Source organism: Pan troglodytes, chromosome 13 (genome assembly GCF_028858775.2).
Source record: "Pan troglodytes isolate AG18354 chromosome 13, NHGRI_mPanTro3-v2.0_pri, whole genome shotgun sequence".
Classification (NCBI taxonomy): Eukaryota; Metazoa; Chordata; class Mammalia; order Primates; family Hominidae; genus Pan; species Pan troglodytes.
This window is the reverse complement of record NC_072411.2, coordinates 28543695-28568993: the sequence shown is the minus strand read 5'-3', so window position 1 is coordinate 28568993 and position 25299 is coordinate 28543695. Positions and strand designations below refer to the sequence as shown.

Here is a 25299-nt window from a genome sequence, read left to right as displayed (position 1 = left end):
GAGGCGAGGCGACGTGAGCGAGGGTGCTTAGGGAGAACAGCCGCTGGCAGCTCAATGCTGGGTGGCTAACGCTCGACGGTGCCCGGCAGCAACCCGGCCGACAACCCGACCCGGATCCCGAGCTGCGTCGCGGACAATGCCGCGGGCCCGTCCCGGACTACGACTCCCGAAGGGCTCTGCGACCGCTCCGGGGCGGCCCAGCGTGCACTGCGCTGGCCAGTTTGACAGCCGGGCGCCCTACTCGGCTAGCTCTGCTCCCAGCCAGGGACGCTGGCCTTCTCGCGGCTTTCCCCCGATGTCTCTCTTTATTCCAGCTGCCTGAAACTCGGTCCCACGAATGGCAGGCAGCGTCCAAAATTCAACCCCGTAAAGCCAGCACCAGCCAATAAAGCGCACGGATGGAGGCCACGTGACAGCAGTGGGCCGGCCCTCCGGCTGAGCCCTGATCTCTATGGTTTCCGCGGCTCGCTAGAAGGAGTGTGGTCCACTGGAGGACTCCCTACATTCTTCCTCCATTACCTCACTGCCTCCGGTGGCTGCTGGGATACCGGAGGACTCGGGTCCCGGCTCGACTCAGTCCTCCAGCCGCCCGGGGAATACCTCTAGTTCTTCCCGGCCGCCGCCGCCGCCGCCCCGCCGCTTCCTCCTCCGCCCGCCGGCCTCCTTCGCCCCGCCCCGTCCGCGCAGCGCGTCCGGCCCGCCCGCAGGCCAGCTTCTCTCGGGAGCCCCCACCCAGGCGCATGGCTCCATGAAGCAAGAGGAGGAGGCAGAGCGCGAGAGGTCCCGTCCGCCCCAGCCGCGTCTGGGCCAGGAGAAAAGGTGGGAAACTCGGGCTGCGCCGCACCCTTCTCCCCGCTGCCGGGCCAGGCCTCCCTCGGTCCGCCGCCGCCTTGCCCGCCGGGCCTGTTCTCGCCGGGGCGGGCGGCGGGGCCGGGAAGAGACCCCGCGGTCCTGGGGCGAGGGTCCGGGGGCAGCGTGGGGGAGGGGTCCCGGCCGGCGGGCGGGGCCTCAGGCCATGTCCCAGCGGAGGGCAGGGGGTCGGGAGGCACTGCCGGGGAGGGGCGGGCGGCGCCGTGCCCCGGGCCGCGAGGCTCGGCTCCCGCTCCTGGTCCTTGTCTGCACTCCCTCCAGGAAGCAGGCTCGCTCGCTGTAAAGTTTGGTGGTCTCCGGCGCCGCCTGGTGGCCCCCACCCACCGTCCCGCCGCCCCCTCCCCCGCCCGGCGTCTGGATTCCACCCCCGCGGCTCGGCCCAAGCTGCTCTACCCGTCGCTCCATCGTCTCCCCAACTCCCCAGCGCCCCGGACCCTCTTTCCTCATACCCTCGTGTCTCACCTTTCACCCTGTCCCTTGGCCCGCTTTTCCCCTCCCCGCTCTGTCCTGTCGTTTTCTTAACACTCTTCACACGCGCACTTCCTCCTCCTCCTCTTCTCTTTTTCCCACCCCTACCCTTGGGCCCTCCTTCCTTAAGCCCCGCTGGCCCCCCATTCCATGATACGTGCACCTGACACGCTGGGTTTCATGCCTCTCTTTCCCAGGCTGTGGGTTGTGCCCTTCACTCCTTGCCCTCCTCCATTCCCTGTCCTGATCTGAACTCCTCCCCTTGCCACGCTCCCTCACCCTTATCCCTCTGGGCCTTATCCTCTTTCACTGCCCTCTCCTAGGATAGAGTGGGTGGGGCCTTTCCCACCCACAGGAGATGTAAACAGTCTCCTGTTTACTTACATCTTTGGGAGTAGCTCAATTCTCTAGTAGTGGGGAGAGTTGGTGAAGAGATCAGGAAGAGATTTCTTCGAGACTAAGGATGGATGACCCTTAGCAACAGTGACCCTCTCCTCCCGGCATAGCAAGATGGGCTGCCCTCAGGTCCCTGCCTCTGGCGTGCTGTCCAGTAATTCTTCAGTTCTGTCTTTGCAGAGGATTGGGAAATTTATTTGTGTTCTGAAACCGGCGGAGAGCTTTTAAATGGTCTCTTCTGGCCTGAGAGCAACTTTTGCTCTGCATCTGTGGTGGGGAAGTTTTAATGTGCGTCTCATGCTCGAGTTCAATAAATAAAACCTTTGATTCTCAGTGTCCTCCCTTCTTGCTGATGACGCTAAGGATGAGATGATTCAGGGCATGGGACTTCACGGCTGCCTCAGATTTAGAGTTTGCAAGGTTTTGAAATAAGGAGAGCCTGTTCTCTAGCTATTTGCTGTGCCCCCCAGCCCCCGAAATTGCTCTGTCGAGTTGGGATTTTTCAGAAACCGTATCTATCTAACCTCTGCACTACCTGGGTGTTTGTTCACTGCACCTGCATTTCCGTCTTAGGTACGGGAAGAAGGAATGGAATCGGAAGGAAGAAAATTCATTCCAGAGACAAAATAGCTCCCCTCCTCTGTTGTAGCTGTTCCTCTGGCAATACAAACTTTCTGCTTTCAGTGAGTATTATCTTGGGCATATTTAGAGTAGAGCATCGTTGTAGTTTTTGATTTTAGGCATGTGCTAGGATTTTGGGATGTAGGTGTGTTTTCATTTGTATTTTTCTACTTCCATGAGGGGGTCCTAATGTTGATGAAGTTTTTCCGCTTGTTCCCTTTTAAAATAATTTAAATATGCAAAGGCAAGTTTGTTTTTCATACTCCCATTAGAGTGAGCTAGGTGGTGGCGTGGCACGATCTTTCCTTTATATTTCTAGTTTGTAAGGTCTGGCTCCCCACCCTTCCCAAATGAGTTTCTCAATACAACCAAAGAGGTTGTCTTAAGTTTTAGGGTAATTAACTCAGAGGTTAATGCAGTTCCTGATCAAAGTCAATTATTGGTTCTCTTTTCTATAGTTTCAGTCCTGAGAGACTTTTGGAACATTTTGTCCTAAATTTGCAATAGTGAAGATATTTTCTTGAAAATCCCATCACAGATTTGAAAATAATTAAAATTTTTCACTGTAAACTTGAAACAAAGTTCTGGGGAAAAATTATGACTGCTGTGCCCTCTTGAGTTGATTAATGATAGTATGCTAACACTTAGGAGAGAGTTTTCAGAGTGTTTCACTTCTTGGTGAAGCCTCCCAGCCCCTCTGAGGGACGCAGGGGACAAATGTTTTTATTTTACAAATGAAAGAACTGAGGCCCAGAAAAATGTGGCACCTTGCTACAGGTCACATAGAAAACAGAGGGGAGGTGAAAAAAGTTTTGACTCCTAGGTACATGTTTTTCTTTAAGCTAAGTTGAAATGAAAATGTATAGTTCTGGCCAGGCGCAGTGGCTCAAGCCTGTAACCCCAGCACTTTGGAAGGCCGAGGCAGGTGGATAACGAGGTCAAGAGATCAAGACATCCTGGCCAACATGGTGAAACCCCGTCTCTACTGAAAATACAAAAATTAGCCAGGCGTGGTGGCATGTGCCTGTAGTCCCCAGCTACTCGGGAGGCTGAGGCAGGAGAATCGCTTGAACCTGGGAGGTGGAGGTTGCAGTGAGCCGAGATCATGCCACTGTACTCCAGCCTGACGACAGAGCGAGACTCTGTCTAAAAAAAAAAAAAAAAGAAAAGAAAAGAAAAGAAATTTGCAGTTCTTTATGTTTTTAAAAATCTATAAAACTTAAAAACAATTGTTGCCAGGCATGGTGGCGTGCATCTGTAGCCCCAGCAACTTGAGAAGCTGAGGCAGGAGGATCGCTTGAGCCCTGTAAATAGCCACTTCAGTCTGGGCAGCATAGCAAGACTTCATCTCTTTAAAAAAAAAAAAAAAAAAAAAAAAAGTCTGGGCACAGTCACTCATGCCTGTGTAAATCCCAAAACTGGGAAGCCAAGGCAGGAGGATTGCTTGAAGCCAGAAGTTCAAAACCAGCTTAGTAACATAAGGAGACCCTGTCTCTACAAAAGGAAAAAAATTTTAAAAATTAGCCGAGTGTGGTGGTGCATGGTAGTGGTCCCAGCTACTTGGGAGGCTGAGGCAGGAGGATCTCTTGAGCACAGAAGTTCAAAGCTGCATTGAGCCGTGATTGTACCACTGCACTCCAGCCTGGACCACAGACGGAGACCCTGTCTCCAAAACAAAAAGGAACAATTGTATAGGTATATCTGTGATTTGTGGGGGAAAATTTTCACACACCAAATGTTTTGGATGTGTGTATGATGGGGGTTTCAAAAATAAATGATTATTTGGTATGGTTACCAGAATGTATGTGGGTTTTTCTGACTGTTTCCTGGAATAGTTCCATAAGTAGGACAGAATTATAGCTCAGGTGCCATTTCAGTACCCATAATGTAATTATTAAATTGAATTTCAAGTCAACTCTGTGTCACAAAGGAAACAACAGCTTGTTCCCTTCTGTGAAAAGCTTGATTTGAGCGAACATCTAAATGCTAAATGATAACAGAAGAAAATGCAGAGACCCCCTTTTTCTTGGCCTTTTTCCCACCTCCCAAATCTTTATGAGATCGTGCCCTCGAATAAGCTGTTTTGAGGCTTGTCTTCGAAAGGTGAATCTAGATTTTTCCCCCCACCTTTAGGCTTTTCTAGATATTTTAATCTGGTGGTTGTGTGAAACCTAACTACTTTGACAACAGTTTTTAAAATTGGTATTCAGTATCTATCAAGATGTCTACAATAATAGCATTTTAAGCAAATTTAGTCTCTATTTTAGTGTATGTCTGTAAGCTTAAATGAGGACTCTAGTGGAATAAAACTGTACAACTTTCAAGGCAGCCAAGTATTTTTCTCTGTGTTTTCTGGCATCTCAGAATGAAAAGAAACAGTGGATGATTTATTAGAAGCCATTGCTCTCCAAAGAAGGAAACCATCAAGGTCATGAGAGTAATAATCCCATGTTAATAATATGATCTTTTAGATTACAAGGTCATTCTTAATGGAATTGTATTAGGAGGGCATTATTTCTCTAGAAATTGTAAGCACTCAGAGCTGTGTTATTTTTATAACCAACGCTACTTTTATCAGTGGGGTAGGGAAGTATTGGTAACAGCAGACACTTAATAGATAGTAGTTATGTGCCACAGAACTGCCAGGTGCTTTTCGTGTCTTTCACAGCTCACAAATAAACCTCTGTGGTAGCAGGAGCCCAAGTCCACAGAGATGTGAAAACTTGCCTGAGTTGCGTAGCTGGTACGTGGCAAGTCAGACTTGGGATCTGAGCTGAGATTGTAACCTCAGAATCTAGGTTCTGTCCCCTGAAAAGGGAAGCTGCTCTGGGAAAATGGGAGTTATTGTTTTCAGTGGACTTAGTAGCCGTGGAAGGGACCTGCAGTGAGAGAGGAAGGTCCTTTTGCCCAGCCAGACACATGAGTGAGGGCATCATCACATCTTTGTGTCAATAGCAGTCTCAATACCTGGTTTGTAAATACTAGCAGTGTATGAGAAATAGTTTGTATTAATCCCTGAAACCACAAATGGCCACCCAGGCAAATAAATTCTCCAGTGGGTAGTTCTGAAAGTGCTCTATCATTGAAAAAGGAAAAAATAATTCTTCCCAACTGCAGTTTAGATTGTCTGACCTATCAAAAGAAAGCCTTGAGCCACCTCGAAGTGGCACCTGAAGCCAGTTCCAGAACTGACAGCTACTGGTATGTTTTAGCAAGGATGACAGCTACCAGCATACATTGGACCAAGAAGTGAATTTAGGTGATAGTTGACCTAATTTTTAAAATGAATTATCCACAGTGGCTATCCATTTTGCTATGAATAATTATTAAACTATCCCTTGGTTTGGGCTGAATAGAATGGAGATTGTTGATAAGAATAGGTGCTTGTAATTCAGTCATCCTCAGGTTCTGCGATACTCCACTGTCAGCAGGCAAACTTAAATTATTAGATGTGTAGATAAGATTGTTGGTGACAATCAGGAGTGTGCGTGCGTGTGTGTGTGTGTGTGTGTGTGTGTGTGTGTGTGTGTACTGTATGTAGGGCACCATGTTAGGTGCCGTGAAAGATGAAACAGATGCCCTGCGGCCTCTCAGGCTCAGGGTGATGCCAAGTTCAGTGCTGGCTGAAATTTTTAAGTTGTAAGCTGCTCCAAATAGCAGGGCAGTGCTCAGCGTCCCCACAGAGAGGGAGGAAGAGTCACTGAGTGGCCCTTGTTGCGGGCCCTAATGAAGTTCAGGGCCCCCTTGAGTGTGTACATCAGGTGGAGAAGAGAGAACGTCCTGCAAGCACAGGGCAGATGAGGATGCCGCAGCATCACTGAGGAAGGCTGGTGACTTTAAGCACTAAGGGCACACTTTATTTGACACCTGCAAGGTTAGGAGGTCTTAAGAGGTAAAACAGTGGTTGCTGTGATTTCTGCCAGCTTTTTGTTGAAGTATGAGTATTGTTTCCATCTGGTGGAAACCTAGTTTTAACTAGCTTATTCTTATTGGTGGTCCTAATGGATGAACAGGAAGAAAAGGGGATCACTACTGCGGACTCTCACCATGGCCCTTGAGCTGAGCTTTGTGCAAGTAACCAGCTGAAGGCCTGGAAGGGTCTTGGTTATATATACTTTTATAAAGCAAGGGTTTTTACACCTGATTTCAAACTTTGTCTTTTTCCTTCCATTTTTATGGAGAATGGGGTCTTACTGTGTTGCCCAGGCAGGTCTCAAACTCCAGGGCTTAAGCTATCCGCCTGCCTCTGCCTCCCTAAGTGTAGGGATTACAGGCGTGAGCTCCTGCGCCTGGCTTCTCTTATTTCAAATGAACCAGCTTCACAGTAATTTGTACTATGCTCACAGTACCATCCTTGGTAGTTTTTATAAAGTTTGGCAGGGAAGTTTGGCGGGCACACATTTAGAAGAGGTAAGTACGTCATTAAGTGGAGCATTTGTTTTTGGCTGATGAGAAGGATAGTCTGATCTTTTAGAATGCTATTATTCTGAAGTACCTTACCTAGTACTCACAAAGCCGGGCTGCTGGAGGACCAGGTGTCTCTTGATCACTGTAGGGCAGTGCTGAGAGCTGAGTCGGGAACTACTTAGTTGTGGATGAGATACCTACATTGTTGGAATAGGACTAGAGAATCTCGAACCTAAAGAGAAAATTTCGATGAAATTCGTTGATAGTGGTTGATGTTTAAGAAGTCTTTGTTTATTACCAGCACCTTGGTTTACATTCTTTACCTGTATTTGTTATATATTAGACCATTTTTGCATTGCTATAAATACCTGGGACTGGTAACTTATTTAAAAAAAAAAAAAGGCTTATTGGCTCAGGGTTCTGCAGGCTGTACAGAGAGCATAGCAGCATCTGCTTCTGGGGAGGCCTTGGAGCTTTTACTCATGGCGGAAGGCAAAGCAGGAGCGGGCACATAACATAACAAATGCAGGAGCAGGAGAGAGTTGGGGGGAGGTGCCACACACTTTTAAATGACCAGATCTTGAGAGAAGACACTCACTGTCATCACTATCAGGAGTACAGCACCAAAGGTTGGTCCTAAATCATTCATGAGAAATCCACCCCCGTGATCCAGTCAGCTCCCACCAGGCCCCACAGCTAACATTGGGGATTACAATTCAGCATGAGACTTGGGTGGCGACAAACACGCAAACTATATCAAGTTAATATTTGCTTTTTGTTGGCAGATAAGTAAAATATTGGACCCCTCAAAAAACTGCCTTAAATAATTCCATAGAAGGATGGGAGGTGGAGAGAGTAGGTAATGCACAGAGGTATAGATGAAGTAAGATTGGCCATAGGTTGGAAATTTTTAAATATTGGGCTCATTATACTATTTGTGGAGTATACTATTTTCTCCACTTTGGTCATGTTTGAAATTTCCCATAGATTTGAATTTATGGAATAAGCTTTTAAAGAAATGCCTTCTAATATATTTTTGATGCAGAAAATATCTTAACTCTGCTTTTGGTCACTAAAACTCAACTGAGACTATCAGTTGAATTGGTTATTTAGTGGCCTCCAGAGAAATGCTTGGGTTTAAAGGGCCAGAGATTGTGGTTGGTCCTGTTCATTGCAAATCATAGTTGGAAGATGTGGGGGAACTGTAAACACAACTGTGTAAAATCAACTGTGATTATGACCCACTGCGGATCAGTGATTGTATGTGGCATGTAGGCAGAATCTTCTGGACTTGAGTTCATCTGCATTGGTGTGGTTTGAAAATCCCTTCTGTTGCTCTGTGATGGAGTGTTTCACCAGTCAGGTGGCTGATACCACCTGGAAGAGAATGTCTGAGTTGTTGCCTCCATCTCACGACATTTAGCTTTTCCTTCAGGTGTGGTTTGGTGTAATGAGAATGATGAAAGGCTTTTTTAGCTTTTGCATTTTATTCTTTCCCTTTGATTCTTTGAATTCTGAGGCTCTAGAGGTGCAGAGCCTCAGAGCCCTATTAAAACACCAACTCTCTGGGAATGCGGTCCTGCTGCTTCATCTGACCTGTATCTCTAGCTCGCTGCCCACAGTTGCACACAAAGTAGAGTCAAGTGAGAACTCAGGCCGGTGACACCCATCGTGGATTCAAATGACCCTGGATGAGGGGATAATTTTCCAGGTGATGGCTGAGATGTTGACTTTGGGCTTGGTTTTTCATATTGTTTTCCTGGCTCCATTTTTGTTGGCAAGATTCTATAAGCTGTTAGATTAGTTCTTAACATACCCTAGAATTTAAATTTTTATTTATTTATTTATTTTGAGACAGGGTCTTGCTCTGTCACCCAGGCTGGAGTGCAGTGGTACAAACATGGCTTACTGCAGCCTCAACCTCCTGGGCTCAAGGGGATCCTCTTGCTTCAGCCTCCTGTGTAGCTGGGACCATAGGTGCGTGCCACCATGCCCAGCTAATTTATTTTATGTAGAGACAGATGCCTCACTTTGTTGCCCAGGCTGGTCTCCAACTCCTGGGCTCAAGCCATCCTCCCACCTCGATCGACCTCCCAAAGTGTTGGGATTATAGGTGTGAGTCACCACGCCCAGCCCAGAATTTATTTATTTATTTTTTAATCCTGCCCTAAAGAAAGACTGAATCCAGTGGATATTATTGGCAGGACTCATTCTTTCTTGTAGTTCCAGGCCATACAGCCTGATACATAGATTGCGATCTAAATCCTAGTTCTGGCCCAGGTGCGGTGGCTCATGCCTGTAATCCCAGCATTTTGGGAGGCTGAGGTGGGCAGATCACCTGAAGTCAGGAGTTCAAGACCAGCCTGGCCAACATGGTGAAACCCCATCTCTACTAAAAATACAAAAATTAGCCAGACATGATGGCACGTGCTGGTAGTCCCAGCCACTCAGGAGGCCAAGTAAGGAGAATTGCTTGAACCTGGGAGGCAGAGGTTGCAGTGAGCCAAGAGCATGCCACTTCACTGCAACCTGGGAGGCAGAGGTTGCAGTGAGCCAAGAGCATGCCACTTCACTGCAGCCTGGGTGACAGAGTGAGACTTTGTCTCAAAAAAAAAAAAAAAAAAAAAATTCTAGCGCTGCCACTTAGTGGCAGTGTGGACGCTGTAAAATGTAAAATGATGGTAGCATCATCTGCCTTGTTGAGTGCTTTAGAGGATTCAGTGAAGCCCTTCTTGAAGAGTGTGTGCTCTGTGCAAGCTCTGCTGTAAGCCCAGAGTGCACAGCCAAGTACTGGCCCCCCAGGAGTTGCCCTCCTAGAGAACAGTGGAACAAGAACCCAGATGATAAGAGCAGTTAAAAGTATTGATGCTTAACACATACTAGTCACTGTTTTAAGCCCTTTATGTACATATATATATATATATATATATTTGGAGACAGAGTTTCGCTCTTATTGCCCAGGCTGGAGTGCAGTGGTGCGATCTCGGCTCACTGCAACTTCCACCTCCAGAGTTCAAGTGATTCTCCTGTCTCAGCCTCCCGGGTAGCTAGGATTACAGGCATGCACCAGCATGCCCAGCTAATTTTGTATTTTTAGTAGAGATGAGGTTTCTCCATGTTGGTCAGGCTGGTCTCAAGCTCCTGACCCCAGGTGATCCGCCCACCTCGGCCTCCCAAAGTACTGGGTTCATAGGCGTGAGCCAGGGCGCCTGGCCTCTTTACATATGTTAAACTCATTTAATTCACCTAACAACCCTAGGAAGCAAATACTATTATTATTCCTGTTTTGAGGAAACTGAGGCAGAAAGAGATTAATCGTGGAGGAACCAGGATTTGAGCCCAGGCCACCTGGCTTTGGAGGCAGCATTTTAAAAAACCAAGGCACTCTGCTTCCCCTCTCAACAGTCCAAATAAGACAGTGACATCCATGGTCAGAAACAGTGTAGTCATTGGAGGTTTTATTATATTGAGTATGTAAGACTTTCTCAAAAAGAAGCCAGGTGTGGCTCACACCTATAATGACAGCTACTGGGGAGGCTGCAGTGAGGATCCCCACCACACCGCACCGCCCCCCCACCACCTTTTTTTTTTTTTTTTTTTTTTTTTTGAGACAGGGCCTTGCTCTGTTGCCCAGGCTGGAGTGCAGTGGCATGGTCATAGCTCACTGCAGCCTCAACCCCCTGGTCTCAGGCAATCCTCGCTCCTTAGCCTCCCGAGTAGCTGGGACCACAGACATGTGCCACCATGCTCAGCTAATTTTTTTTATTTTTTTGTAGAGACTGGGTCTCCCTGTGTTGCCTATGCTGGTCTCAAACTCCTGGGCTCAAGGAATCCTCCTGCCTCGGCCTCCCAACATGCTGGGATTACAGACATGAGCCACTGTGTCCAGCCAGCGGGTGGGGGGTCGGGGCGGGGAGCGGATCCCTCCCTTGTGGCCAGGAATTTGAGACCAGCCTGGGCAACATAGTGAGACCCCCATATCTCCAAAAAAAAAAAAAGATAGCTGGGCATAGTGGTGTGTACCTGCAGTCCTAGCACTTTGGGAAGCTGAGGCGGGAGGATCACTTGAGTCCAGGAGTTGGAGGCTGCGGTAAGCTATGATTGTGCCACTGCACTCCAGCCTGGGTGACAGAATGAGACCTGTCTCTTAAAGAAAAAGAAAGAAAGAGAGAGAGAAGAGGAGAGGGGAGGAGAGGGAAAGAGAGAAGCCCCTATTTCAAGCAAGACATGAGAATGTACAAGCTATTATTCTTCGGCCACAGAGAGCTTTGATCTCAATTGGAAATGCCCTTGATGTGTATTTTGTTATGGATCAGCATATATGAAGAACATAAATAATCCTTGTAAAATGTTTATATCATTCAACGTAAAGTGACAAGTTGTTTAGAAATAATGGCATTGCAAATGGGTGTGTAAATATTTAATTTGAAATTTAAAAGGTTGAAGAATTTACAACTGAAATACTATTTGTAGATCAATGCCTAAAAAGATAATTATATGACATGTCCAAATCACAGGGGAAAATTTAGGTAGGACAGTGCAAATCTCTCTTCTCTCTCTCCCTCCCCCCACTTGCCCTTCTTTCTCTCTCTTTCCAGCCAAAACAATAACATACAATGACTTGAGAGAAAACTTAGTTTTCTGTACTTAGAAACTTCAGTATTTTCAACATTGAAATAACTAGTCTCTATTTTCCTGATTCTGTTGAGGAGTGACACTTTTCAGACAACAGAGAGGACCTTGGTTGTGTTATGGCTATACATTTTTACCGCGGGCTTTTAAAGAAAAAAACAACGACAAAAAAAAAATCCCTTCTTTCCCTTCGCATCATCAGCTGGGAGGAGGCTGTGGCTCCCCAGCCCATGTGACACCACATTTTGTTAAGCTGGGTGGCTTTGTATCTGTCTGGCTGGCTATGACAGGGCAGAAACTGCCACCTCACAAAAGGGCTGTGAAGCTTGGGTCATTCATGTGAATAAAGGTTTCTGCTAGGTTGCAGGTTTTTTGAATGGGGTCTTGAAAGGATAGGGAGATGTATAGAAATTGGAGTGAGTTCAGAGGGGAACCAAAGAGAATGAGGGGGCTGGAGGAGGAGAGCTGCAAAGACAGAAAGGTGGGAGCCTTGTGTTAGAAGATGTGCCCTCTTCAGAGTGACAGCCAACTGCTTTTCATCCTTGCTGTGGTTTGGGGCTGAAAGTACGAAGATAGATTGTAGTTAGTGATGAGGAAAATACAGAAGGATGTGGTTAACAAGGAAAATCATGAAAGTTCCTCTGGAGTTCTTTAAAAATAGGATGGTTCAATTTGGAGCCTCTAAAAAAGGTAGAGACATCATGATGATGAGTCTGACAGGTCGTGCGCAGCCCTCCAGGCAGTCTGGAAATGTCCTCAGCCAGCTTCACGCTGGCTGGTGCCCCACCCTGTCTTCTGCCCTGGGGACTCTTGGGGAACAGGGAGCTGCTTGGTGCCTGCCTCCATCCCTGGTAGTTATCTGGAAATTTTATGGAAAATAAAAATTAGTTCTCTTTTAGGAAAAGGTTAGGGGCTTCTTCTCCTGGTCTGTGACCTGGAGGTTGAGTGGGAGAAAGAATTTGACAGCTCTTAGCTGGTCCATGCAGACTCTCTCTCTTTGATGTTTTTTCCTCTCCTTTTAACTAACCATTCAAATTAATGCTTAACTTCTCATTTTGGTTAGGGTTCTGCAGCATTCCAGACCTTGAGCACTGAATCAGGATGGGAAAAAGACGTTGTGTTCCTCCACTCGAGCCCAAGTTGGCAGCAGGCTGTTGTGGGGTCAAGAAGCCCAAATTATCTGGAAGTGGAACGCACAGTCACGGGAATCAGTCCACAACTGTCCCCGGCTCTAGTTCAGGACCTCTTCAAAACCACCAGCATGTGGACAGCAGCAGTGGACGGGAGAATGTGTCAGACTTAACTCTGGGACCTGGAAACTCTCCCATCACACGAATGAATCCCGCATCGGGAGCGCTGAGCCCTCTTCCCCGGCCTAATGGAACTGCCAACACCACTAAGAATCTGGTGGTGACTGCAGAGATGTGCTGCTACTGCTTCGACGTACTCTACTGTCACCTCTATGGCTTCCCACAGCCACGACTTCCTAGATTCACCAATGACCCCTAGTGAGTAAATCATGTGCTGGGGGCACTGAGGAAGGCATGGTGACATCTTTCTGGGGTGATTCTCTTGAGAGGGTCTGCTACTTGGAAATCTTTATTATCATTTGAGGAAAGGGTAATGGGAAGAGAATGATTAGAAATGTCCAGACAATATTTAAAACATTCAGTGGATTCAGTAATGGAAGGGAGCAGTTCACATTTGGAGGAGGCTGTAGGCTTGTTGTTAAAGTAATGTTCTGGAAATCAAGTGAGCTCATTCTTGGCTCTTCTGTTGGTTCACATGGCAGTGGGTATGTCATTTAACCTCTCAAGTGGGGAAGTCACGCCATACCATTGGGGACCCCCATAGTGTTGAAGTCCAGGTGAGTTGGAAGTCTGAGGGCCAGGCTGGAGACTAGGAGCTCTCATTCACTGGGATCTGTGATTTGGTTAACAGGGGTCCCCTCACTTTGTTCATGAGAAATCCCTTGGTAAACCTGTAGGGCCACTCACATCCCATCAAGAAGTCAGAATCTGCTTCAGTATTTTTAGTTCAAGATTCTTTGTTGCTTGTCCCAAGCCCTCTACTGGTCTCAGTGACTTAAATAAGCAATATGTATAAAGTAAACTGAAGAATTCCATGCTAGCATTTTCTTCTTCCTCAGAATTGGAAGCCGCTCTGAGCTGGCTTTGAAGAGCATTGCTGTTTTTTTATTTTTGTTTTGGGGGTATGCTTTTGGAGTGTTCATTGATATGAGATTATTCATTCCTCAATTGTTGGTTGCCATGTGGAGACTACAAAACCTTGGCTGGGGCATGGAGAGGGTGTGAAGAAAAGGAGCCTCTTCCCTTGGGAGACCTGTCAGGTTGGCAAATCACACACGCACAGAGCTAAGGGGAAGTTGTTCTCTGTGAGTGTGTCAGAGGAGAGGAAATGTGGAGGGAAGTGTGCTCGGTTTTTTGGGAACTGTCACCCTGGGGTAACATGGTTAGAAAACACCTGACTGAGCAGGTGGAGATCCCAAGCCTGAGTGAGATCCAGGGTGCCCCACGTAAGAGAGAGATGCAGTTTGGAAGAACAGGTGGTGATGTGGGTGTTTAGGGAAGGTTTAGACTGTTGTATTCAAGGCTTTGCATTTCCATCCTGCAGGCAATGGAGGCCTTGTCTTGAAGGATTTTTCAGTAGGCTTTGGGGCTGCAGCTTTGGCTGGTGCTGTGCCAGGTGCTTTATTGGGAGGAAAAGATGGCTAGATGGGAGAGCTGCTGTGGGGCCCTTTGTGACAGTGATCAAAGCAGGTAACTTTGAAAACTTAAGTTGCCTCTAGAAATGATTAACTCAATCTAAGAGGTAAGGACATTAGAGTGTGGAGGGATTTCAGGAAGAGGGAACAGGCCTTGAAACCTCTTGCTAAAAAATCTGTCACTGTCAATCTGATATAGCCTTAATGAAGTGTGACTTTGGCCTAGAAACAGAAAATGGCAACTCTGCTAATAAAAAGGTTCCTTGGCTGGGCGCGGTGGCTCATGCCTGTAATCTGTAATCTCTCAGCACTTCGGGAGGCTGAGGTGGGAGGATCACTTGAGCCCAGGAGTTCAAGATTAGCCTGGGCAACATAGTGAGACCCCCCTCTATTTTTTTTTAATCTTTTTTTTTTTTTTCCTTTTTGAGACAGAGTCTCACTCTTGTCGAGGCTGGAGTGCAGTGCACAATCTCGGTTCACTGCAACCTCTGCCTTTCAGGATCAAGCGATTCTCCCACCTCAGACTCCCGAGTAGCTGAGATTACAGGAGCCTGCCACCACGCCCAGCCAATTTTTATATTTCTAGTAGAGGCGGGGTTTCGCCATGTTGACCAGGCTGGTCTAGAACTCCTGACCTCAAGTGATCCGCCCACCTCGGCCTCCCAAAGTGCTGGGATTACAGGCATGAGCCACTGCACCCGGCCTTTTTAAATCTTTTTTTAAAAATTAAAAAATGGTTTTTGAGGGAACTTTTTTTTCTGAAAATTTGTGAGTGGAAATATTTGTAGTTGTCAGGGGCAGACATGATCATGGAAGCAACATGGGTTTGCAGATGAATGGGGCTGTGCAGGTGAGGCGTGTCATCATGAAAGACGGAGCTGGGGAGCATGGCTACCTGGATAAATAGACTTAGGGAAGAGGAAACTGGAGAATTCGAAGGAAAAGTTGAGTCTTGGGCAGAGAAAGAGGAAAGTAGCATGTAAATTTGGCGGCAAAGTGAATTAAAGCTGTCAGCATGGAACATGGGAACCACTACATGGAGCCTTTCCTTACGCTGCCTTGTAGGTTTCCCGTTTCCAGCCAGGGACTGTGCCGTTTTCAGAAAGGCAGAGAGTCCTTCGGGTAGCTGGCAAGTCCAAAAACAGGGATTTTTGGCAATAACAGAAATGAATAGGGACAAAGCCAAAAGGTTTTGTTCTTATCCATGATTAATTTGGGGCTGGAGAATGTTTTGTGTTTTGCTTTTTTTAGTCCGCTCTTTGTGACGTGGAAGACAGGGCGGGACAAGCGGCTTCGTGGCTGCATTGGGACCTTCTCAGCCATGAATCTTCATTCAGGACTCAGGGAATACACGTTAACCAGGTAATGACACCAGACATTAAGAACTGTAGATAAATTGGCTAGAATCAGAAATAGCTGCCTGACTTTATTTCTTCTAAGTGATGTATGTTGAGCTTTCTCTTTTTGGTAATCAGGAAATGTAAGGGGCTTAATCTGGTGAGTCAGTTATCAGTTCAAGTACAGACAGTTAATAGCATCGAGTTGTTTTTAACATGTTAGTGTTGATGAACAATAGATACTCTCTGCATAGCTCAAGATTCATAAATATGTGGGCTCTATGGCACCTGATATTGGCTCCTGACTCCAGAGCAGCCTTACCTATGTTTTCTGTCCCCCTCCAGTGCACTTAAGGACAGCCGATTTCCCCCCCTGACCCGAGAGGAGCTGCCTAAACTTTTCTGCTCTGTCTCCCTCCTTACTAACTTTGAGGATGCCAGTGATTACCTGGACTGGGAGGTGAGAACAGCCGCATTTGGAACTCTGCATCTCTCGTTGCATTTGGGTTCGGGTTAGTACATGGCAATGTATCTCCTTCATTGAGAGAAAGGGTATAAGAATGTAAAGGCTGAGTTTGGAACCAATTGTGGGCAACATAGGTGACAGAAGAGGTGCTGCTATACCAGGAGTAGGCAGAAGTGTCAGTGGAAAGGCTCGCTTCTCCTGATTCTCCCTAGTCTGCTTGGTTTACATCCTTCTCCCATGTCTAATAAGAGATAATGGGGTAAAAGAAAATATTCCAGATCCTTCTTGGCAAGCCCTGGAGTAAAAGTTTTTGTTTGCTTGTTTTTTTGTGGTTTTTTTTGAGACGGAATTTTTTTCTTGTTCCCCAGGCTGGAGTGCAGTGACGTGATCTCAGCTTACTGCAACCTCTGCCTCCCGAGTTCAAGGGATTCTCCTGCCTCAGTGTCCCAAGTAGCTGGGATTACAGGTGCCCACCACCATGCCCAGCTATTTTTTTTTTTTTTGAGACAGAGTCTCGCTCTGTCGCCAGGCTGGAGTGCAGTGGCGCAATCTCAGCTCACTGCAACCTCCACCTCCTGGGTTCAAGTGATTCTTCTGCCTCAGCTTCCTGAGTAGCTGGGACTACAGTCGCGCGCCACCACACCCAGCTAATTTTTGTATTTTTAGTAGAGATGGGGTTTCACCGTGTTAGCCAGGATGGTCTCAATCTCTTGACCTCGTGATCCACCTGCCTTGGACTCCCACAGTGCTGGGATTACAGGCGTGAGCCACCATGCCCAGCCATTTGTATTTTTTTAGTAGAGACGGGGTTTCACCATGTTGGCCAGCCTGGTCTCAAACTCCTGACCTCTGGTAATTCACTGGCCTTGGCCTCCCAAATTGTTGGGATTACAGGCATGAGCCACTGCGCCTGGCCAAATAAAAGTTTTTATTAGGAATCAGATGTGAAGGATCATGACCCCAGATAAAAACCTTGTGGCATGCTTATTTAATGGAATAGGGTCAAGGAACATATTCACAATTCCTGGATGAGTTACTTAAAGAATGCATTTCTCCTACCTTCATATTCTCAGAGTTGGCTGTACATACTCTCGACCCTTCCCTAAAAGCAGAACTTTCTTTGGCCTCTATACCTCCTGAGATAGAATTAGTCATGAAATGCGAGAAGGTCTCCCTTTTCCAGGCCTGTGTTAAGCTGGTCAGGGAACAATGTTGATTTATATGTGGGGACTGAAGTTCCATTAGAGTAAGTAAATGCCATTTACTTGGTTGTACTTTTTTCTATAGGTAGGGGTCCATGGGATTCGAATTGAATTCATTAATGAAAAAGGTGTCAAACGCACAGCCACATATTTACCTGAGGTTGCTAAGGAACAAGGTGAGTTGGATGAATGGGATTTTAATGACAAGTATCATTCACAGTGGTGCCAGTTAAAGGGCAAGAAAGTGAAGTGTGTCATCTTGCAGCCCAACTGCAGCTGAGAATGAGGGCCTTTCTGCCTCTTAATACCTGTCAAATTCCTATAGAACCAAGGGTAAACTTCCAAAAAGGTTTAGGAGCTGGGAAAAGCAAAAGGGTAAATCGTTCACTTACTCACCTGATATTTCAAACACTTCTTTTCAATGAATAGTTTTATTTCTTGGCCCCTTAAACTACAGTGGCAATTGTAGCAAAATACCACCAATCAACCTGACCATATTGTAGAATTCAGTAGGTACCGAACTTTGGATCACAAATCATTAAACAATGTTATACATGGCAAAGGGTGTAAACATAGTCCCTACTGTTTTTTAAAGAACTCAGTAGTCGGCCAGGCGTGGTGGCTTACTCCTATAATCCCAGCATTTTGGGAGGCCAAGGTGGGCGGATCACAAGGTCAAGAGATTGAGACCATCCTGGCCAGCATGGTGAAACCCCGTCTCTACTAAAAATATAAAAATTAGCTGGGCATGGTGGTGCATGCCTGTAGACCCAGCTACTCAGGAGGCTGAGGCAGGAGAATCACTTGAACCCAGGAGGCAGAGGTTGCAGTGAGCCAAGATCGTGCCACTACACTCCAGCCTGGTGACAAAGCGAGACTCCATCTCCAAAAAAAAAAAAAGAACTCAGTAGCCTATAAGTTCTTCTGATGGGGACGTTAAAGGTAGGGTGGATCAAGCAGATTTTGTCTTTAAAAGAATATCTAGAAGGGTACCTTTACATGTTGCTTGTGCATTCTGTGATACGCAGTGCAGTTTTCCTTCTTTCTTGGAATTAGTCTGATTTTGAAAATAATATGTGAAACACAGTATTTGTTGGGTATGAGCCTAGAATAGAGAAAAAATACCCGGTGAAGTGTATGTCATGAGCAAACATGGAAAACGATTGCCTGGTTGGTTTTTATTTTGCTTGTGCTTAAACTTTTTCAAGAGCAGTGTATATGTGGCATAAAAGCAAACCTTTTAGCCACCTCTTTTAGGTCATAAACCTAACACACTCTGTACAAGGAGGCATACCATGTTTTGTAATGGGGAGGTGTAAATAATAAGTAAATAATTAAATTACTTTTGCCATTTGAAAGTTGGTTGGAAAAATAAAAACTTCGGAGCACCTAGCATAGTAATTTAGGGGATTTTCTTTGGTTTTTCAATTTGATGAAGTTGGTTTTATCTGTTAAGAATGAGGCTGGGCACGTTTGCTCATATCTGTGATCCCAGCACTTTGGGAGGCCAAGGTAGGTGGATACTGGAGCCCAGGAGTTCAAGACTAGTCTGGTGGCGAAACCTCGTCTCTACAAAAAATACAAATTCAGCTGGGTGTGGTGGCACACACCTGACAGTCAACAGCTGCTTGGGTGGCTGAGGTGGGAGGATCACATGAGCCTGGGAGGTGGAGGTTGCAGTGAGCCAATATCGCGCCACTGCGCTTCAGCCTGGGTGACAGGAGTGAGACCCTGTCTCAAAAAAAAAAAGAATGTGCAAGAATAACAATAGTATACGCATGAGCAACTTTCCTGCCCTTCCTGAAGGAACAGCTCCTTCCTTCCTTCCTTCCTTCCTTTCCTTCCTCTCCTTCCTCTTCCTCTTCCTGTCTTTCCCTTTTTATTTCTTCCTTAAGACAGGGTCTCCTCCTGTCACCCAGGCTGGAGTGCGGTGGTGTGATCCTGGCTCACTGCAGTCTTGACCTCCTGGGCTCAGATGATTCTCCCACCTCAGCCTCCTGAGTAGCTGGGACTACAGGCGCATCCCATACGCTCACTTAATTTTTGCATTCTTAATAGGGATGAGGTTTAACCATATTGCCTAGGCTGTCCTTGAACTCGTGGGCTCAAGTGATCCTCCTGCCTCAGCCTCCCAAAGTGCTGGGATTACAGGTGTGAGCCACCACACCCAGCCAGCTTCTCGCTGTCAATTTTTTACCATAGAAAACAGGACTCCAAAAATCATCAGATTGAAGGAAGATCACACAAAGGAATATAAGTTGCAGAATTTAAATTCCTTTCTTCCCACAGAGCAGCCTTGGGTACCAGCACTAGGCCAATAGGCTGGTCTAAGTTGGAACCATGTTTGTTCCTAGATAATTATACTGGGGTAACATCTGACAGGAAGGACGCAGGAGCAGGGAGCCTGGGGACAGCCATTATGGCATGTGTCGGGCTATCATCTCATGTCTCAGAGTCTCCACGGGACTGGCAGACAGACTGGGCGCCAGGTATGTGGGGGTCAGTGCCCAGGGCTTCCTCTGCCTTAGCAGACTCGGCTGCTTCTCGAGTCCCATTTCTCTTCTTGCACGGGCCATGTGAGAGCATGCCTTACTCTTGCATGTGCATTGACCTCAGTGTGGCCTTTCTCCTCCCCAGACTGGGATCAGATCCAGACAATAGACTCCTTGCTCAGGAAAGGTGGCTTTAAAGCTCCAATTACCAGTGAATTCAGAAAAACGATCAAACTCACCAGGTAAGCCATTGTCTTGTTTTCCTTATCGTTTCAATTTAGTTGGGGTTGAATGGAGGATAATTTTGATGGGATGGAGAAGAAGTGTTCTCTGTGAATGTCCCTAAATCAAAGAAGTGTGGGTGAAGTTCACATTTTGAGGAAGCAGTGGCAGCAAAGGCAGAGACTCTCCCAGCATCCTGTGTGTCTCCACAGCTGAGCTGGGGGCACAGTTGGAGCAGGGCAGGTCTGCCCTGCAGGCTGTGGATGGCTTTGCCAGACCCATGTGGTTGGGAGGCTGAGGGGGAGACTGAGATTAGGAGACAAGGCTCTCTCTGGAAGTCCAGAGTCAGTTGAGGTGCCGCTTTCTGACTGCACATGTAGTCAGGCGGCAGGAGATACAGGAGAGTAAGAAAATGCTTTTACAAAAAGTTAAAAGGAAATGCCTCTCATTTGTGGGGAATACTTCTAGGAGGAGGCTGCCTAGTGTAGTAGAATGCAGATGGACTTGGAGTTGGAATCCCAGCTCAACATGTACTAGCTGTGTGACCTGAGCCAGTTATTCTGCCTCTCTGAGCCTGTTCCCTGTCTGTAAGATGTGAATGATAATACCTTAGAGTTGTTTGAGGCTGTGCTAAGGTAATGTATGGAAAATTTCTAGCCTGTGGCCAGTCAACATTGTAGGTGATCAGGAGATGTTAGTTCTCTTCTCATCCCTATTGAAATCAGAAACACTGAGAGGTTTAGCTTCTATGGGCTTTTGTGGGCCTCTTTTGGGCCCCTCATCTGTAAAATGCTGAATAATCATATACTAATCTCACAGGTCTGTTTGGAAGATGACCCAGTGTTTTTTAAATGCTTTGGATTCCAAAAATTTTTAAAAAACAACAAAAAACTCTTCAAATACAAAGCATTATTATTATTATTATAATTTATTTGAACAGCCATTTCCCTGTCAAAATTCAGGAATAATCACCTTGCAGTGGAGGAGTGATTACAGTGGGAAAGAGATGGCTCTGGGTAAGGATTGTCACACCCAGCTCCTGTGGTCTGTAGTAGGCTCCATAGGTTTGTAACACCCCATGCTTCGCATCCTGACTCATGGCTCTTTCCAGAGCACAGCCAAAGTGCTATGAATTCTGTTCTGACGACCCTGTGATATGGCATATTCATCTGGGGAGTGAGACCTATATAGCCCCAAGGATCCTTTAACCTGCTTCAGCAGACTTTGACCCAGAATTAGGTATCTGTGTCCCTTTTAGTTATAATAACTTGTTTGTTGCTCTTACGCGAATTGAGGTTGCATTTCTGTCAAATGTATCACATTTACTCTGGAAGTAGATGTGCAGTTTGCACTGGGTTTTGGTGCAGCCATCTTCCAATCTGCCACCCGAGTAATTTGACCTTGAAATTCTTCATCCAGACCCCAGTAGCGGATTGCTTACGAGCAGCCTGATGATAAGCACGTGTAGTGTTTCAAGGTGGGATGTGCTGAAACACATTCTCGGGGGAATTGTGATTGTGCTTTTTCATCTTGTTCATTTGTAATAACAACATTGTTTTCTTGTGCTGTCTTTCATTTTCTGTAAGTAAGATTGCTCTTGGTCTTCCATTTTATTCTTTCAAAATGTGGAATAAGCTTTTGGTTTTTCTCTGCTGAGTGACTTTACAAAATGAAGCGTTTGGGGTTCCTAATACCCTTTCCTGTTTCCTCATACAGGTACCGAAGTGAGAAGGTGACAATCAGTTACGCAGAGTATATTGCTTCCCGACAGCACTGTTTCCAGAACGGCACTCTTCATGCCCCGCCCCTCTACAATCATTACTCCTGACACACGGCTGCATGACCAGTCCCACCCCCCCGTGGCCACCAATGGCTATGACATCATTGGAGCAGATGCCTCCTCTTCCTGGTCCAGTTACTTCTATTACTGCACCATTTTATGATGCTAGCTTCCGTTGCCAAGTCTGCCTCCCGCTGACTGAGGGAGGGTAGGGTTACCTTGAATGAAACAGAACTTGAGGGGCCCAAGCCTTATCTCAGCCTTTCCTCAATATGGGGTTCCGTTGGATTGGGGCTCCTCCATGACTAGTGGGAATTACTGTGGGTTCAGAAGACCCTTGTCCGGTATTTGCCACATGGGGTATTGGCCACACGCTGGAAGCTGAAATTGATGATCCCTGAAGGTTGAACCCACACACACCCCTGCAGCCTCCCCAGATGAAGTAGGTGTATTCCCCTGGCAGTCTGGGCAACGGAGACCAAGAAACATTTTTAGGTTGTTTTAAATTCCTTTTTTTAAACTTCCAGTTTATTGCGTACCAAGAGTTGATTACAACCTCCATGCTTCATAAGCGGACGCCACGTTAGGGTTGGACGTGGGCACCACGAGTCCTTTGAGGCTCCTGGACAGAGACCCACATCAAGATCGGAAGCCCTTTGGGTGGCGTTGCAGATCTCATTGCTCAGTAGGCCGTGAAGATTTTCATCCTCATCCCACTCTCAGTTGGATTTTCTGGCACTCTTCCTGCATTGAGTCTCCTGATTACTGAACAGAGCTCCGTCTTGTAGCCTGCTGAGGAATGGAATGGAATGGAGATGCCCACAGGAGGTCCTGATGTCATCACTGCACGCAGGTGTGAGAGGAGAGACCTCTTCTGCACCGCCCGGCTACCTCACTCCTCTGCTGGTAGCAGTGCCTATAGCTGGACCTAGGTTCTCAGAAGCGTAGATGTGCAAACAAGCGATTGAGTTGGGCTTTAGGAGGACACATCATAGGAGAGAATCCAGGGTCTGTAAGCTGGTTTTCTTTTCAGGTGACATCCTGAGGGGCCTGTAAGCAGGGGAGCTCCTTTTTCTAGTTTGCCTGTAGAGGTGGGAAGACTGTTGGTGTTTCTGTCCTTTACAGGACATTAGGAAACAGTTGTGTAATTACACAAGGTGGACCTTTATCTTGCCTGACATGCTGGGAATCTTCACCCCACCAGGGCAAATTTCCAAATAGCTCATTTTATTCTAGGTCTTTCAAACTTTCATGTGACATATTTCCCTTTCCCATTGTTGCTGATTTCCAAATCGCTGTCAGCAATTTTTTCCTCTCTCCTTGCCTATTCTTCACTCATTTGGTGGCAAAGGTTCATAGAACTAGGGGACTTGGAAGATGCTTTGAAAATATTGTTACAAAGGCACTGCTAAAATGATTCACAGGGAGAGTGGCCAGTTGGAAGAAGGATCCTAAGGATGTGACACTGGTTTTCAACAACATGCTTAGAGAACTCATGAAGTGGATTGGGTGTCAACCCAGTGAACATGTTTTTATTTAATTTATTTTTTGAAGTTTATGTGGTGATGGTGTGGCTTTCCGAAATGGGCAAATATTCAGAAGATCTTTTGCATTTTCTTCTGCCAGGAATGGGGAAGGGGAGTGGGGGCACAATCTGAGAAAGGACACCTGTGCTGTTCTAGGCATCGCTGGCAAGTTTGTGGGAAGGGATGGGCAAGGGTGAGTGGGTTTGCTCCACACCGTCCTGTGCTGCTCGAGAGGACCTGGGACGTGCGAGGGAGACGTGGGTGACGGTGCCTAGGCTGCAGCCCTTCACTGCTGTGCTGGGTTCCTGCAGCCTGCTACGTTTCCCTTGGCAATGTAAATGAAGATGGAGGGGTCGTTTCGTGATTTCCTGCTGCTGAGAATAAATGTCTTGTTAAAAACATGTGGCAACGGTTACTCTTAGGTGCCATGGATCGATGTCAGGGTGGTCAGCTCTGGACTAAGCCACCCACCTCCAATTTGTACAACAGTATTGATACATAGGGCTACACTCATTACTGTTCAAGTGTTCTATGTTAAGAGTTGTGTTTAATTTCTAAAGATTAAAAAAAGCAAAAAAATTGGTGCTAAACCTTCACCCCTGAGCACGCTCAGTGAGACTGGTCATGCAAGCATTTACAGTGCCATGCTCCTCAAGCCGATTTTTTCTTGTAGAAATGTTGCCCTATTTGTCTTCTCCAATGTATGGTATGTTATTTTATTTTATTATTTTATTTTATTTTATTTTATTGAGGGGGGGTACGATACCTGCCATTTAAGAAAATGAATAGAAAATTTTAAAACCCGAGAAATGGGGAAAAAAAAAATCAGTGCACAAGAATTGGGCTGGTTAGGCCCAGCACCACACTGAAGTGGGCTCAGTGGTTTTTGGAGTGAAGAAGCCTTACTCCCTGCACATTCCCTCATGCTCCCACACAAGTCCAGCAATGGAAATGCTTGGGTTCCTCTTGCTTTGTCAGGGGACTCAGGAGTCGACCAAGGGAAACCATTTGGCCCCGTGAGGAATGGGCATTGTCAGTATCCGTCCTGAACGGGGCCTAGTCAGGAAGCGGTCTAGAAGTGTACGGTCATGGTCGCCTCATGAAAGTGTGTAGCAGGTGGCTCTCAGGAAAAATACCGTCTGGATCATCCATGTGGCAGCTTTGCATAGGGAGAGGATAGCTCCGAACTGGAACTGAACTGCCTTCTCTGCACGCTTGACCAAAGCAGTGATGAGGGCGGCCAGTACCTGCGGTGTGCGTGGTAGGTTTAAAGAAAAGGGAATGTTTTCTGCTGAGTGTTTCCTTTGTCCTTGGGCTGCTCGAGCTGGACAGTAGGTAACCACTGTTTTCAAGGACCAGCCCAATTTCTCTGGCTTGGTTCGGAGTTCGTTTCATCCCTAGCTGTGAGTGCCTTTTGGTCTGGAAAGTTGGCTTGTCTCATAATACCCACAGCTAGGACATTCTCTCTGTAATTATGAATTGTCCTTGTTTTACATTAAAAGAGAATGTCTTTGATCACTAGAGTCTGTCGGTGTTGGATTATTTCCACTGTGAGATTCTTAAAACTTTTTTGCTTCATAATAATAAAACAACTCATGTTAGAGACCCTTTCAACATGAAAGGTTTGTAGTTGAGACATTACATATATTTTATTGTTTATAATAAAAATCATCTATACAAAAGAAGTCCTGGGTGTTAATATTTTGCACAAGATCTGTTTTCCATGATATGTTGACATCTACAATTTCACTAACTGTTGACGTTATTTTCTATTGAGATTCTGGAGCCTAGGGAGCTATGTGTTCTTTTTGTTCATTTCGTTCTTACTTCCCTGAAGCAAGAGACTATATGGCCTTCAGTGCAAAGACTTCAGACCAATTCTTTGTATTACACTTGGTTGCCTCTTGGCTATATAACTTCTGAGTGCAAATCATTGAACACTTTAACGAAGTATTGTAGAGAATAAATCATAATGGATAAAAATCGTTTTGTTCTGCTTTTTCTTTTTTAACCATGTGACTTGATTTATATGGAATGGTGATAACAGTTGTTTTATTTTTGAAGACAGGCAACAAGATAGTATTCGGTCAGCTTGGATATTTTGTGTGGTGCTCGTGACCCCACCCTTGTGTATATTTTTATGGTTGGTGGCAAT

At 46.3% G+C, this 25299-nt stretch overlaps 1 protein-coding gene across 7 annotated transcripts; it reads left to right on the top strand.

Moving 5' to 3' along the window:
• The first annotated feature begins 223 nt into the window (after positions 1–223).
• Positions 224–25127, top strand: AMMECR1L (AMMECR1 like). Of its 7 annotated transcripts, XM_016949694.4 has the most exons (9): positions 415–819; positions 2308–2417; positions 12458–12902; positions 15371–15481; positions 15802–15916; positions 17210–17300; positions 19479–19613; positions 19762–19858; positions 21555–25127. In XM_016949694.4, exons 3-9 carry the CDS (start codon positions 12496–12498, stop codon positions 21664–21666), a joined length of 1068 nt encoding a protein of 355 aa, XP_016805183.1. In that variant the 5' UTR covers positions 415–819; positions 2308–2417; positions 12458–12495; the 3' UTR covers positions 21667–25127. The 7 variants fall into 7 exon arrangements, with proteins under 7 accessions (XP_016805186.1, XP_016805187.1, XP_016805183.1 ...); XM_016949697.4 differs by lacking the exon at positions 19479–19613 and having other exon boundaries at positions 224–819; XM_016949695.4 differs by lacking the exon at positions 2308–2417.
• The last annotated feature ends 172 nt before the right edge of the window (positions 25128–25299 follow it).

Excerpts from the sequence above, each read along its gene's own strand:
- AMMECR1L (XM_016949695.4), top strand. The coding sequence starts at position 12,496 with ATGGGAAAAAGACGTTGTGTTCCTCCACTCGAGCCCAAGTTGGCAGCA. Across the intron at positions 15,482-15,801 it reads AGGGAATACACGTTAACCAG|TGCACTTAAGGACAGCCGAT; the intron begins GTAATGACACCA and ends GTCCCCCTCCAG. Across the intron at positions 19,859-21,554 it reads AAAACGATCAAACTCACCAG|GTACCGAAGTGAGAAGGTGA; the intron begins GTAAGCCATTGT and ends TTCCTCATACAG.